The 16920-nt window shown below is 33.4% G+C and overlaps 1 protein-coding gene across 1 annotated transcript in view; it reads left to right on the top strand.

Moving 5' to 3' along the window:
• PCDH15 (protocadherin related 15) overlaps positions 1-16920 on the top strand; it is a 979523-nt gene that overhangs the window by 619265 nt on the left and 343338 nt on the right. The window contains exon 14 of the mRNA XM_030809305.1: positions 1114-1307. Coding sequence (XP_030665165.1) covers positions 1114-1307 — 194 coding nt within the window. The remainder of the gene's footprint in view (positions 1-1113; positions 1308-16920) is intronic.

The raw sequence follows: 16920 nt of genomic DNA, 5'->3' as shown, positions 1-16920 counted from the left end.
AGTAAATAAAACATTTCTACAGGTAGGTTAATTTACTACAATTATGTATGTTTTCTTTATTCCACAGAAAACTTTTAATTATATTCCCTCATATGTAAATTGAGACCACTTTCTTTCATTCTTCATTTTTCTTATGATGAATACAGAAAATACTGTTGATGTATGTAAAATGCTTACTATAAGATTTCTGCTAGAATCCCTTTATATCCTTTTTCCCCTTTCATTTATATTTATCAGCAAGTCAAGGAGCCACTTTTAATATAATAAATCACTGTTGCTTTAATGTTGCTTGATGAAGTTAATCATTGTTATCTTTTCATATATAATATCCCAAATAAAGTCTTTTAGATACCAGTTCCTTCAAAATGATTATAGATATATGTAAATTGGCTGTACAGATGTTTATGTGCTTAATTTCAAGGGCTCCAAATAGATTTCCTTTCCCTAAAGAAACATTTCTTGGGCTGTGTTACCCTTGATATTCTACAATGGGAGATGCATTTGTTTGATTGACACATTAATACTCTATGACTTATCAGTCCTTTATAAATCAGGGGGTGCAAGTTAAGAACCTTTCCTAGAGCAATTGTAAACAAAAAGGACACAAAGATGAGAGTCTCTGGGAGACAGAGAGGAGAACATTATGGAAGGAAAAATGAGAGTAAAAGGAAGGTTGGGAGTAACAAAGGCAGCCTATGCCTATTTCATTTTTTCCAGGTTCAGTCTGTTTTAATATGAGTTTATGTGTCAAGAATGCAAGGTAAGACAGAAAAAATAAATTTCCTATAGGGATATTAGAATTTCTGTTAGGACTTTCCTCTTTTTCCCTTTATTAAATTAAAATAAAGATAAGCCTTCAAGATCCAAAGTTTATTTCTTAATCACTCTCACAAAAAACAAAATCACTCTTATTCTTGTGATTGCTTTAGTATTGTAACAGGACACAGTAGCCTCAGTTAAAAAAAAAAAAAAAGAAAAATAACAGTATATATGTCAAGGGAACTTTCCTGTGTTTTTTTCTTTGAAAGCAAGCTTCTTTTGTTGGGGGAAAAAATGACATGGTGGTGAAAAGTTGAGTCCCAAGAGGATTTATGTTGTGATTTTCAATTCCAGCTCACTGCAGTCGACGCAGACGAAGGGTCAAATGGGGAGATCACATATGAAATCCTTGTTGGGGCTCAGGGAGACTTCATCATCAATAAAACAACAGGGCTTATCACCATCGCTCCGGGGGTGGAAATGATAGTCGGGCGGACTTACGCACTCACGGTCCAAGCAGCGGATAATGCTCCTCTTGCAGAGCGAAGGTAATTTATATTAGAACCAATGCAGTCTTTTCATCCGGCCCGTTTAACCCTGTAATTAAATTTAAGAAGCGCGGCAAGTATTCTTTTATCCTATAAACATCTAAATTAGATCAGAAAATCAGAGAGAACAGATTCTCAGGAACTGCATGCATATTCTGATTTGGTTAAATTTTGGGAAAAGGACAGTATCAGAGGCATATTTCAAATTTATTATGGAAAAGTAAGGCTGCAGACAGAGAGAGAAAGGCTCTTTTCTTCAAAGAAATTAACAGATGTGTCAGTGGCATGTAATGTCTCAGGGTTTCAAAGTCACTTCTGAGTGTATGGGTAATTATTAAAATAGTTATGTAGAATAATGTATGTATTTGAATATGTATGTACACACACAGACTCGCACACAGACACACACACACACACACACACACACACACACAGCGAGCTAAAAGATTTCCTGCTATTACAATTGCATCTTTCTAGTCTCCCACCTGAGAAATCCCTTTTGTTAATTTATTGTTTATTTCCAGATTTTCAGTATCATTGCAAGAAAATATGAATAAATATTAATGTATTCCTTCACTTTGCTCGGGCTTTTTTTCATTCACAATGAATGTATCCTGGAGTCCTCTCCTTGTAAATACTAGATAAATCCTTCAAATTTTTTTTTCATAGTTATGTAATATTCCTTAATAAGTATAAAACTGTGGAAGAAGTCTACTATTGATAAACATATTCCTTAATAAGTATAAAACTGTAGAAGTCTATTATTGATAAACTTTTCAATTTATCCTCTTTTATTGACAATGGAGAAATATTTAACACTGAACATGCATCAGTTTGAATGTGTGCAAGTATATCAGTTTTTAAAATTGGTATGTTAAGCCCAGATTACAATTATTCTACATTTTCTACTAGTGTTTATGTGGATTCATATTGTATATTTAAATCTTTATTGTATTTGAGATGTATCTTAGTACACAGTAGGAGGTATTAATGCAGCCATAGTTTTTTCCAGTCAAATACTCTGTGGTCCCCACACAATACATTGTGATATTCATCCAATGATGAACAAATTTGAGATGTTGCATTTATTATATCATATATTTTCTTAAGTATTTTGATTTTGATCGAAATGTTCTATTCAATTCTATTATTTATATTTTATAAGCTATTACCACGCAATTTTAATGATTAAGGTTACATAGTATGCTGTATCCTCTGGTGCTACTAACTTACCTCAATGCTGTTTTCCCTCCAAAATGTTCCCTCTCCTTCTGTTAAGTTTTCTCTTTGACTTTAAATAAGCTAGTTCAGTGTTTTTGTTGCTGTTAACTGTGTTTTTATTAGGAACACAGAGATTCATATATTAATTACTTAGGAATATATTATATATGTTTGATGTTGAATCTTTCTATCCAAGAACATTTTGCATTTGCATTTGTCCATGCATTTTTTTGTGTGTTTTTTAATAGGCTTTTTGTTTTTCTTTTTATGTAAGTTCTGTACATTTCTTGCTTGATCTGTTTCTACATCTTTTGTTTTCATTGTAAATAGGCTTTTTTTCTTTTACTTTTTTTTCCCCTAGCCAAGGTCTAACTCTGTCTCCCAGGCTAGAGTATAGTGGCACAATCTCAGCTAACTGAAGCCTCAAACTCTGGGCTCATGCAATCTGCCCACCTCAGCCTCCATAGTAGTGGGGACTACAGGTTCAGGCCACCAGTCCTAACTAATTGAAAACAAATTTGTAGAATCAGAATTTTGCTATGTTGCCCAGGCTCGTCTCAAGCTCTTGGCCTCTACTGATCCTCCCACTTCAGCCTCCCAAAGTGCTGGGACTACTGGCATCAGCCACGATGCCTGGCCTCCATTTTCTTTCTTTATTTTCATTTCCAATTATACTTCCAATAAAAATGCTTGTCTCGTTTGTGACTTGAATGAGACTGCCTTAATGTTTCCCCATTAGATTGGTCTATGGTTTTAAAAACTATTAATAATATGTTAAAAAAATACTCATCTATTTCTATTTTATTGACTTTTTAAAATAGTAATGGTGCTTTTCTCAGATCAAATAAATAGCTACCATATGTGAGGACAGTAATGACTTTTCTTCTTGAGTTGATGATATAATGACTGATCTTACTATAGTTCCTATTTTGCATCCATGGTTTAGATGGATCTATTTTGCATCCATGGTATAGATTCTATTAGGACATAATGTTTTTTCTCTTGAAATAAGCTGATATTATAGGCTTGCTGTTATTTTATTTAATAAAATTAGTCTGTACTTTTCTTTTTGAGAAATCTTATCAAGATTAGGTATAGTTGTCATAATACTTCATAAAAGAAACAAATAAAAACACAAGAAATCCCCCAAAATAATTAATAAGTATAATATCAGACATGAATGTATTATAAACATGTATGAAACAAATAAATGAGTCTGACTTTGGTTCTCTGGAAAGACACAACAAAAATAAAGACATAATTAATTGGATAAAATACTATCTAACCTAATCAAGAAAAAAAGAACAAGTAAAACTGTACACAATAAAATCTAATGAGGAAACTACATATAAATGGAGAAAAAGTAGGATTTGTAAGAGACAACTTTGCTTAAATGTATGCAAAATTTGAAAACAGAAATGGATGATACTTCTAAAAGATACAGTTTACTAACATTAGTTCCAAAAAAAAAAAAAAAAAGGAAATCTCAAGAATCTTAAGAGATCAAACTTGTCAGATAATTCAGTACTACACTAGGTGTAGGAAACTTGACAGAAGGACTGTAACTAAACTTTGCAGGGTGTGCGATCATCATTAATCACAGAGATACGGTTGGTGGAGTATTAGATTCTCATTTACATTTCTAACTAGATTTCCTCCTCCTTAATAGTTTGTTTTCCTTTGAATCTCATGTCAAAAAATAATTATAACGACCATTACCCCTCCTTGCTGTCATTGACAGATGATAGGTCTCTTCCCAATAAATTTTCTTCTTTCTAACCTCATATCCTATTGTCATCTACATACTGGAAAGTCACAGTTGGAAGAGTTTATTTCCTACCTGCCTGACATTCACTTCAACAGTACTCCTGTCAAACTTATTGGTGACTTTATATCCAATAAGAGGTTTAAGGCATCTCCCATCTTGCAGTCACTCTGACCAAACACCCTTAGTCATCCTCAATGCCCCTCTTTCTCCCCGACTCCACACATAACCTGGAGCAACTCCTCTGTGTTCTACTCTAAAAATGTATTCAGAAAGCAACTACTGCTGCCACTTTGGTTATTAGCATTCCAGTCCAAGCCACTGCAATCTCTAGTCTAGAGTGTTGAAAACTTCTTCCAATTACAAGTCTTCCTGTGTTCCCTTCAATCTCTTCTCAACACAATAGCCTGGGTGATCCTGGTAACATGGAAAACATCTCAATCCATTACTCAAGCTCTCCAGTGCTTTCACACCTTACTCTGAGTAAAAGGCAAATCATTAAAATAAATTCAGAAGGGCCCAGTGAAATTTGTCAGCTGTCACTACAAGTAGGACATTCCCTCATGTCAACAGTTTATACATTTCATCTCCTACTCAACTCTGCTTTTCTTAGTCCATTCCAGTTGTTGCACCAGTCTCCTCTCTATCTCTTAGGGTCATAGCTAGCTATATGCTTTTGAACTTGATTTTCATCTCCTCTCAGCCTGGATGGCTCTTTTCTCAGATTTCTCAGTGGCCTCATTTCCTTCAGGTGTCTGTGATAGGAAAATTTCCTTTCAGCCCAACAAACCATTTGTTACATATTACCATTTACTACATTCTGGAAAACAAAGATAACTACAGTACCACCATTTGAAAGCCCCCAAAACACAGTAAAGTATATAAAGAATATAAATTAAATTTAGTTTAGCATAGCAATTTTGAAATTAAGGTAAATTCTGGGCTTTCTGGGGGTATTGATGGGAGGCTTATGATAATGAAGGAGTACTGAGAAGTCATCCCAGAATAAGAGGATGAGGGTGACCAAATGAAAAAAAGTATGTGACCCTATTTGCACAGCCTCAAAGGTCTGAAATAGCTTCTTGTTTATAGATAATTATTAGTCAGTGTTACTGGGGCATAAACTGATTCAAGGTGGGGATGGAAAATTAAAAGGACATGCCATAGAAAATTTAATTTTCTTTTATAAGAAACTTAGACTTATCTAGTTAATAGGAGGAATTCTTGGAAAGACTTTTAAATTAGAAAGTCAAGTGAGAAAACTTCATGTTTTTGTAAAATCCATCTGATTGTCTCTGTGGGAGGCAGATTTTAGGGGAGCAGAGGCACAAGAGTCTACAGGAAATATTGCTGATGTTTTGAACTGGGTATGTTAGGAAGAATAGAGAGATAGATTTGTCAAAAATAAGATAAAATATTTCCCAGGGTTTTGGAAATATTTTTAAGGTTTTTAAATATTGTAAGGTGATGTTGTGTTGATGATGTCAATGGGGTGCACATGGCTTGGGTGAGGACATCAATTTAATTTTGGACACATTTAGTTGGATGTGGCCAAAGTTAATATATCCAAAATCAAATATACACTTGGCCCGCCATATCCACGGCTTCCACATCAGTAGATTCAACTAACTGCAACAATTGAAAATATTTGGGGAAAACATTACATCTGTACTGAACATGTGCAGACTATTTTTGTCATTCTCTAAACAATACAGTACAACAACTATTAGCATTAACATTTTATATGTATTACAAGTAATCTCGAGATGATTTAAAGTGTATGAGAGAATATGCATAGATTATATGCAAATACTGTCTCATTTTCTATCAGGGCCTTGATTATCTGCAGATTTTAGTATTCTTATGGGCTCTGGAACCAATCCCACATGGATGCTGAGGGAGGACTGTGTATGCTTGAACCTGATAAACAGCTAAGGGTTCCTTCTTAGAAGAAATATATAGAATACTTTTATACATTGAGTAGTTACAGAATCTACAATAAGAGCTAAGTAAGGTTTGAGTACATTTTAAATAATAGCTTCATCTGTGCTGGGTTATTCTGAATAGGAATTAAAGATGATTGATAATACTTATTGAGCATACACTAGGACCAGATACCTTGCTAGCTCCTTTATATATATAATTTCTAATATTAACAATAGCATCGTGACTTTTGCATAATTTAGTTTTGCACACCAGAAATCTGAGGCTGAAATAGGGTAATTGACTTGGCTAAGCAGTCCCCTTTCCCACTTCCACTCCCCTAGTAAACAAGTAGTAGGACCATAACTTGAACTCAAGAGTTGTTAGATTTAAAGCTTTTTCCTCCACTGTTTCATATCTATAATCTTTGTAGTTACTGTTCTGGAGGAAAACTATAATTGTTTAATAGCAATGATAATAATGCTATTTATAAGAACAAAGTCACCTTTTGTTTTTTTATTTTGATTTTATTAAAGTCTTTTAATATTCATCAACTTGTGGTATTATATATACATATTTTTCATTGAAGATTGTGTTGTGCTAAATAAATCTGGTCTGATCTGTATGTGGCCAATAGATTATATTACCTTTGAAGTGTTTTAAATCACTTTATTGATTATTTAATGAATGGGATCTTATACTCCTCTTTTTGCTCAGTTTCTGTTTGTAAGACATATCACTAATTTTCCTGGATAATATATTGTCTATAATTATCAGTACAATAAATGTTTTTTACTTAAGTAAAATTGTATTCCATGCCAAAAAACAAAGTGCCATCTTCAGATTCTGAGTATACACGTCTTTTCTGTGACATCAGAAATTTAGTTGACCTAGCTTTACATTTATTTTCATTAGATAATGTCTTGGATACTAAAAACTCACCTTAGAATGTTTGGTGAAGTATCAAGTGGGACCTGCAGAGAATAAAATCCATATACTTCCATTCTACCTGCTGGGATAATGTCATGTTCACTGTAGGATAATCATATTTGCTATTTTCTGCAGAGAAATTAATCCTTCAAATTGAATTGATGAATGAACTGAAATGTTACGAGGCTTTGATTTCAGATTTATTTTATAAGGAAGATTATATTTAAAGATTATGAACAAATATATATATACGCATTATATATATAAATTATATATATACACTATATATGTATGTATACACATACTATATATATAGTGACTTTTTTTACAGATGGACCCAGCCAGCAACCATGGCATGTAAGCTAACTAAATAATAACATCAAAAAATGACAGCAGCCTTCAGAATTTAGACATTTTCTATATTATTATTTTAAAATTGACAGCTTTCATTCATAAATGTAGTAATATTGACTCAAAATAAGTCCAATATGAATGAAATATGTATGTTTGTGTTATTCTAAGTTAGTAAACCAGCTAAAGATTCAGAGTGAGAGAAGGAATAGTACATAGTTTAGTGTTTTGTTTTACTTTTTTCTGAGACTTTGATAAGCATACAGAAGAAATAAAAACCAAAAGATTTTAAAAAACACAAGTTATTTTGGGATATTCTTTAATCATGTATATTGGTTAACTTATACTTAAGTTATCCAATTAAATTAAGCAAATATTTACTTCATCCTAACATGAATAAAGCACTACTGTTTGATAATTAGATAATAAGAGACAATCTCTCTCCCCAAATAGCTTCTAATAAAATTATGATAAAAATGATTGATGCATGGGCTAACAAACGTTTTAAATTCCCATTCTTGTCATAAAATGCAAGGCTATGTTTAATTAATATGAAATAATTTACTTTGAAATAAAATTACGTTCCCATTGTGATTATACATTCTTTTTAAAATACAATTTTCTCTTTAAAAGATCATTTTACTAGTGACAAATGTATATGCTAAGTTTATCATTAGTAAAAAATGATAAGGCTATTTATTTATTCATTTATTTTTATAAAAATTTACTAAGTTCCCACAAATAGTAGTCTCTTGGGGAGGTACTGGAAATATAAAACAAGTAAAATGAGATCTCTGCCCACATGGGATTCAGATGAAGGCACAGGTAAATCTAGACAGGTAGCAGTAGGTAAATACAAGTGCAGTTTTACCTGGGCAAGAATGGTAATGGAATATCCCAGCAGAGGAAACAAGAAGATCAAAAGAAACAAAACAAAGTAGTGTGTTAAAAAACTGTGAATGACTTGGCACTTTTGGTTATAATCACTAATCTGCTTAAACTTTACCAACTGAGCCTCATTGTCAAGATGAAGTTTATATCAACAGATATAGCCCATGAATCCCACCTCTGTACCTTAACTCCTACTACTGCTTCACTTACACCCTTCTCTTTAGTTCCACAAAACATACATTTCTTTTCTTCGATCCTCTGTAAATTGACATGTGAGTCCTCTGTCTGTTAATGTTCTGTGGTATTTATATATAAATACTACTACTGCTTCACTTACACCCTTCTCTTTAGTTCCACAAAACATACATTTCTTTTCTTCAATCCTCTGTAAATTGACATGTGAGTTTTCCTTTGTCTGTTAATGTTCTGTGATATTTATATATAAATACATCTTGTATCTTAAAACTCTGCCCTGTAACTTCTCCTGAAAAGTTTTCTCTATCCTCCTATGTTGGTTTTCAATTTGAAGTTTTTGCTCCTGTAGATTTCTATATGTATTTCAAAAATAATAGAATAGAATCTGTGAACATTGAACTGTAAATATAGCTTTTCTAGCACAATATTGGCAGAAGACAAAGGAAAACAAAAACAGTAATTACTCTATCTGAAATCTACCAGAAAAAGAAATATAAATATCTGTAAGCTTCATCTTAGAAATAAGCTAGAAATGCAGAATTACAAATAGACTCCTTGTAGCATATATTGACATATATAAAAGAAAATAATAATAAGATAATACAATCCTCTATAAGCCAGCAACATTATCTCATTACTAATTACTATTGTCATATGAAAAAGTTGTCTTTTTATAATTATATCATTCCCAAACTTAAAGTATCTTAAGTCTATTCTCCAACCCTCTTCTTTATTCATACTTTATGTTATTCTTACAATAAGTGTTACAGATGAAGTTTGATTCACGGTATTAATAATTTAAAATTGTGATTTCATACTCTGAACCCCAGACTTGAAATAATTTATGGCTTCCTGTAAGGTAACATCCTTTATTACAAACCAAAAATGTTTTATATTCACACATAGATAAGTAAAAATTCTCCAGTTTATTTTACATATTTGTTCTTGTAGGATGTAGGGAGAAATGGAAAGCAGATTTTGAATTCAGAAGCCTTGTATTTTAGCTTATCTGCTGTTGCTAATTAATGTTATAATCTTGGTTTAGTCAGCAAATCTTTTCCATTTTTAAATCCTCTTTTGTGAAATGAGAATTAAATTAGATCGTTTTAAGGATCTTTTTCAATTATAAGATTATTACGAAAACACCAAGGTTTCGGTCTAGGTCCTGCTGCTAACCACACAGAAAGCCAGTCACTGACACAGCAATTATTGCCAAGGAAGAAGGGTTTAATTGGGTGCCGCAGCTGAGGCGATGGGAGATAAGTCTCAAGTCCATCCTCCCAACCAACTAAAATTATGGGTATATACAGCAGGGAAAAAAATGTAACAATGTGTAAAAAAATAAGAACTAGGGAGGGGACAAGAAAGCAATCATGATGAATGAGGGGGTCTAGCATGTCATTATCTGAATATGGTGATCTGGTGTGTTTAATTTCTTTAATACTGTTTTGAGAGGCTGCAAGTGGTTTCCTGAGGAAGGAACTCACATAAAACAAAAAACAACTCACAAAAAAAAAGCTTTAAGACCAGAAGGGTCAATTTCTAAGTTTATCAAAAAAAGCAATCTATGGGACGATTTGGTCGGTTTCAGTCCCCCCTTTCTATTTATCAATTTCTCAATCATGGGGAATCTGGTTGTCAATCTTTCTGGCTGCTTAATGCTGAGGAGGGGCATTGTGGGCAGCGTCATACTATAGGTGATTTCATGGCCACCCAGAAATCAAAGGCTAATCTAATATTATCATTTTCTTCTGAAACACAGTATTTCTCTCTTCAGCCCCCAACTTCCAACAAAGGCAAGTCATAGCAGGACAAATCTACTTGAAAAATAAGCTTCAGGCCCATATACTTAGCCTGATTAACCACCCAAAGTGCAACAAGGATTATTGTTTATACAGGTCCTAAATTGGCTTTTCTGGAACCTTTCCCAAGGCCATTTCAGTTCAAAGCCCTAAGAAAATAACCACTTCCTCCAATTGTGTCCCATCATACAAGAAAACAAGTTGTCATTAAATGTATGCAAACAAACACACATGAATTAAGAATATAATTCTGGAGAAAATAGGCAGAGAAAAAATATGCCTCAAGTTCTGTTTACAAAAGTATACTTAATATACTTAAAGCATAACTTAAAGCTTATAAATAGATCTAAAAAATTATCCAGACTCTGAAAAACAAAACAAAAAAATCAGCAATATTCCAAAGATAGAACCACAAAAATTATTTCAGTCTTTCATTAGTTCAGCCCATGCAATCAATTATTGCTCTGCTTCATGTTGGATTAACAATCTGTATGAATGCATCTGCTTTTCAATTAGTGCCCTGGAATTTTCCTCTCTAACCTAATGGCACAATCTCCAAAGTTATCAGTAACCTGCATTCAAAAGTTCTTTTCATGAACTCCACCAAAGAAGCAATCCCTGGACTGTAGCTGATTATAAGTCACTTTTTGAGAAGGATCAAAGCAAAACAATAACTGTAGATGACAAAAGTCTTAAGACAGCCATAGTTAAAGACACAGTAAACAATGTAACATAATAATCATAATTATTACTGACAACTTATATTAAGACATATCAGAATTACAGGAATCTCATATAATCCTCAAACATATTTTAACAACCCATCCATATAAATATTACCCAAAGGAAACTTACCACCACTTCAGATTTGACAATGTCTCCTGCATAATTCTAACATAACAACTAAGCCTAATAAGCCTTACATGTCTCTCTTGAACTTCAGGGAAACTAATATCCAAAAAGGTTGGTTTGAGGTCAAAAAGACTGAATTTAGAACTTGAAATTTTGCTGTTGGAAATTCTGTCAAATATCAACGGTTTAAGACACTTGATATCACAAAATAGGATCACAGGTCGCTATAAAATATTCATTTATTTAGCCAAAATAATAAAACAAAAACATTCACCTTTTGATAGAGAGAAGACTCTGTTTCTTAAGCAATAAGACCTAATACTTAAGATAGCATGAGGCCAACTTATTCTCTCTCCCCTCTCCTTTTTTTCCCTGCAGTTTCCTCTTACATGAAATTTTTGTTCAAAAGAGAAAACAAAATTTTATCCTTGTATGGTATATTATTAATGTTAAATCTAATTTAAAAAAAATCTTATAAACAAATCACCTAATTTTAATCAGTTTCACTATAAGATTTTCACAAAGTTCTTACAGCCTTTTATGATTATCTATTAAAGAGCAGATCAATGCACCAAGAAAACCCTGTTATTCTGACACATAGGCCCTGACACTGACCTTGCATCATTGTGCTTTTGATATTAACGTTTAATTTACAGAAACTCTGAACTGAGTTTATCCCTCAAAATTGTCCCTCACCATCTCACACACCTACAGTTTCCACAATAGTTCCTGGGTCTAGAGGGATTGAATAGTTTTAATTTCTGGCCCTGTGTCTCATGAAGCAGTTCATTTTGATTGTCACCTTCTCCTGTGTCTGAAGATGTGGCTTTGACTGGTATCAATGCTCAAAATTTAACAGAAGTCAGTGCTTTCTTCAGACTGAGGATTGAAAGACCTGTAACTTAACAGCACAAGGATTAGTTAATAGGATATTTATACTACGGAAAGCCTATTATTCTAATATGTCACAAATTAAAACACAGTGGCTTGGAGCTTAGCAGATACTACTTACAGCACTTCTGACCACTGTGTTAAAGTAGTTAGGTTACTCATTCCATATGTCTAATTGCTAGCATTTTAGTGAGAGAATTGTGACCAAAAGCATCAACGTTTTCATAGGTCCTTTGCCAAACTTTTCAAAGCAAGACAACTAATGTTGTTTTTTTTTTCCATTATTGAAAAATGGCAAATGCAAATATCTGGAAATTCAGAATAAGGATAAGCAATCTCATTTCACTTAAATACTATACAACAAAGCAAGGACAAAGTGAAAACCACGTAATAATTTCTCTTCAGCTGTTTAAAAGAGCATCATCACACATTTCTAAGATTTACTTCTAGATATAGTACTTACAACTGATTAAGTAACTTTCACCACCAAAGGCTTCAAAAACCAGTGCAACACTTGTGCATATTTTGTTTTCAAGTACCACATGAATGCCCATCAGAGATAAATGGATTTGGATCAAAAATTACAACAAAGTATCACAATTTTTAAAGCAATTACTACTTAATTCAGTTGAGTGTCACTTAATGTTAATAATGGTAAACACAATGAAAGTAGTTTCAGAGAAACCCCAATCAATAAAATTTTTCTTAAAAAAAAAGCCCAGTCTTTCCTGAACATTAAAACTTTTAACCCATATCACAGTTTTTCTTCACTAAAGGAAAGGATCTGAACCAATTCAAATTATTGATTGAATTGAATTACATTGGAAATAAACATCATTTAAACATTTCTATTCTCATCTACTTTTCCAAATGACAAAATATATAATGTACTATTTCTGTTTAGAACTTATAAAAATAAGTCTTTTATATGATTTTTGCCAAGAACCTTAAAATTATCATAGCTATCAATATACTCAGAGGTAAGAAAAACCAATCAAATTTAAATGGCTGCTATCCTTCATCAATGTTTTGAAGCTTGACAAAGGTAGTTTAGGAACTTTCAATAAACAGAGCAAATGGTGAATTGTTGGAAATACATAGAAAACAAAATGACTATTCATAGAACCAAATAAAAGCTTTCCATTAGAAACTAAAAACCATCAGTAGTTTTATATATATATATATGTATGCAAATATACATACATATATGTATACATATAAATATGTGTATATGTGTATCTATTTGTATATATAAGTAGAACAAATAGCAAATAAATGAAAATTAGAAGCAAAAATAGGTCAGATGTGGTGACTCATGCCTGTAATCCCAACACTTGGGGAGGCAGAGGAGAGGGGATCATGAGGTCAGGAGATTGAGACTATCATGGCCAACATGGTGAAACCCCATCTCTACTAAAATACAAAAAATTAGCCAGGTGTGGTGGCACGTGCCTGTAGTCCCAGCTGAGGACTGAGGCTGAGGTAGGGGAATTGCTTGAACCTGGGAGGTGGAGGTTGCAGTGAGCCCAGATCATGCCACTGTACTCCAGCCTGGTGACAACGGACAGTGGATCACGAGGTCAGGAGATCGAGACCATCATGGCCAACATGGTGAAACCCCATCTCTACTAAAATACAAAAAATTATCCAGGTGTGGTGGCAGCACCTGTAGTCCCAGCTGAGGACTGAGACTGAGGAAGGGGAATCATTCAAACCCAGGAGGCAGGGGTTGCAGTGAGCTGAGATCGCTCCACGGCACTCCATCCTGGCAACAGAGCAAGACCTTGTCTCAAGAAAAAAAAAAAAAGCAAAAGTAAACAAACAGTAGTCCAACCCTCAATTTTTCTTCTACTCAACTTACCTTGGCTTTACAGTGTTATCCAGAGCCAAAAAAAATTCACCTGATGGATATTTCATTCCTGATTCAGTTTTTTTGATATTTACTGTCTTTAAGTCCAGCAGTACCACTATACATTTTCTGTAATTAAGAAATTCACTTTAGGTATGTGATGCAGAATAACAAATATACTATGAAATTTGGCTCCATGTTACATCCAGCTTTGGGTTTAACTATATTTAAAATTTGCCAAACTGCTAATGTATTTCTTTACAATAATTTCTATTTTACCTTCATTAAGATATGAGCTTTAACTATGAACAATGCTAATTAGCCAAAGCATTCCTATTTTTATCAAGTTTTAAAGGATATTTTATTATCTAAGTTTTTTCAACTTTGTATTTTCTTTGTATGGGCATGAAGATAGACACACAGAGAAACAGGAAAAACGGCATATCACTTACACAGACTATCCATGACATGCTTGGACTTTTGTTTTGTCTTAGATTTTCTTTCTGTTCTTTTTTTAATAACCAGTTATTTTAATTTAGGACAAACATTCACCATACAAAACATTTTCTTATAAAAATTGTTATTTTTTCATTATCACCTTCCTAAAATATATTTTCATATCTATAACTTTTTTCACATCTCTTTTTCTTCTACTAACTGGTTTTCTTCTACCTTGTTTCATAACTAACCATTTCAAGCCCATAATTTTAATTAGCCTTTAGATAACTTCTGAACTAGATGAACAGATTTGTTTTCTCAATAAAAACATATCTTCTTTAGAATTCTTATCCTTAGTAGCCTTAAATTTTAGTGAACAAAATTTTAGTGAATATCTGAGAAGCAAGAAATTCTGAGCTGACTATCAGATATTAGCATTTTACAGATAAGAACCATTCCACAATTTTTAGAAATATGTTTCCGCATAACTTTTTCTTAATTGGAAATGACCCAGACACCCAATGAGCATCAAAAACAATTTAAAAATTTTATATTACACAAAAAGTGTACCTACAACATTTATTCAATTTACAAGTACTTGATTATTTCATTTTAATAGTTTATCTAGATTTCTTCTGAAAACTGAAATATTAGACACCATCATTTAAAGTTAGCTTTTTCCTTGTTCATTACTCTTTTTTTTTAATAGCTGGTGAATGTCAGGTCCTCAACTAAATCTTAAAATTAAATATATAGGTATTTTTGCCAATAACTCACAAGAATGAACTAACAACATTAAATTAGTCTCATTTGTCAAAGAAGGTACACAAACCAAGATCATTTTATTTTAGCTGGGTTTATAGTTTTATAACCTTCTATGTTCTATGCCAAACCATGACACCTCAATCATATCTAGCAGAGCCATATATAAAACCCAGACAAAAATGTATGCTGACAATTCTAAAGACATTTCTATTTTTATTTTATCAAAAATGTTAAAGCCACCTTGCTTACTGTGGTTGACTTAAGTCATTTGAACTTGAAAAATACTTTGGGCTTACTTATTTTATGTGTACTCTTTTATTTATAAACCAATTTGGTAGACAAAAAAACCCATAATACCTGAACATACATAAACACATTAAGACGCATATAAACACACATAAAGATCAAATCTATTTTACCTCAAAACTCTAGCCATGATATAGCAATAGAAACTCACTGGTTTACATAGCCACACTTTCTTGACCTCAGTAGGTAATCCAATGAAGGCTGTGAATCAAAATTTTGGGTAGAATAGTTTTCATGGCAGTTTGCTTTTTAAAGGCTAAACCTCCCCAGACTCCAAAGAACACTGGAACCAAACAGCATCACAAGACAGCATCACATACTGACCAGGCCTGACCATGGTTAGAGCAGTAGCACAAAAGTCTGGATACATGGAACTCTGTCATGCTTTCCCATTCAATAGCAAACTCCAGATTCCAAAGAATATTGGAGCCAAACAGTGTTTCAGAAAATACTAGCTTACTGAATTCTACTTTGCTATGACTATATCAAACACACACAATCGCCAACACAATCCTAAAGCTGAAACAATAAACAAGCCCTAAGGGCATCCAAACTGAAACAGTTGGGGCGCTTCTTCTTTCTACTGGTTGTGCTTGACCAACCTACAAAGAAAAATTCCTTAGGAATTTCTCAAATTGAGAGGAGCCAATCCCACTGTCTAGTCCCACAAAAGATACACACTTGCTCACAAACACACACACACACACACACACTCCCCACAATTAGAAACAAGCCCCCAAGAGTGTTCATACTGAAACCCCCAAAAAGTGTCCATACTAACACAGCGTGCTTCCCGCTTTCAGCCATTTGGGCTTGTTCAACCTACAAATAAAAATTTCTTTAAAAAATTCTCAAACTGAGAGAAGGGGATCATGCTGTCCAGGCCCACAAAGAACCTGACACTCACCTATCCGGATGCAGATGTTAAATTTCAAATGCTGATCTGACTAGACAATCAGGAATGTAGTTGCGGGTAGCTGCTGTGGGGCCAGAAAAAAACCGAGCACTTCCAGTGAAAATTGGGTGAGCAACTGCTTAGGAGGCCTTCTGAGACTCTTGGCTCAAGGCAGCCAAGACACAAGCAAATGTGTTCTTGGTCAGGTAATGAAAATCTGTCACAGGAACACCAGGAGTTCAGTTTAGATTCTGCTGCTGGTCATACAAAAAGCCAATCACTGAACAACAATTGTCAAAGAAGAAGATTTTAATCTCGTGTTGCAGCTAAGGAAATTGGTGACAATCTCAAATCCAACTCACTGACTGACTACAATTAGTGTTTACATAGCAGGGGAGAAATGTAACAATATGTAAGAAAACAGGAACTAGGGAGGGGCTAGGAAGCAATCGTAATGAATGACAAGTCTGGCATCTCATTGGATGTGGTGATCTGGTGAGTTTCAGTTCTTTGATACCTTTTTTGGGAGGCCTGAAGGT

This window comes from Nomascus leucogenys, chromosome 3, assembly GCF_006542625.1.
Source record: "Nomascus leucogenys isolate Asia chromosome 3, Asia_NLE_v1, whole genome shotgun sequence".
In the NCBI taxonomy this organism is placed as follows: domain Eukaryota; kingdom Metazoa; phylum Chordata; class Mammalia; order Primates; family Hylobatidae; genus Nomascus; species Nomascus leucogenys.
This window is presented reverse-complemented; position numbering and strand designations above follow the sequence as displayed.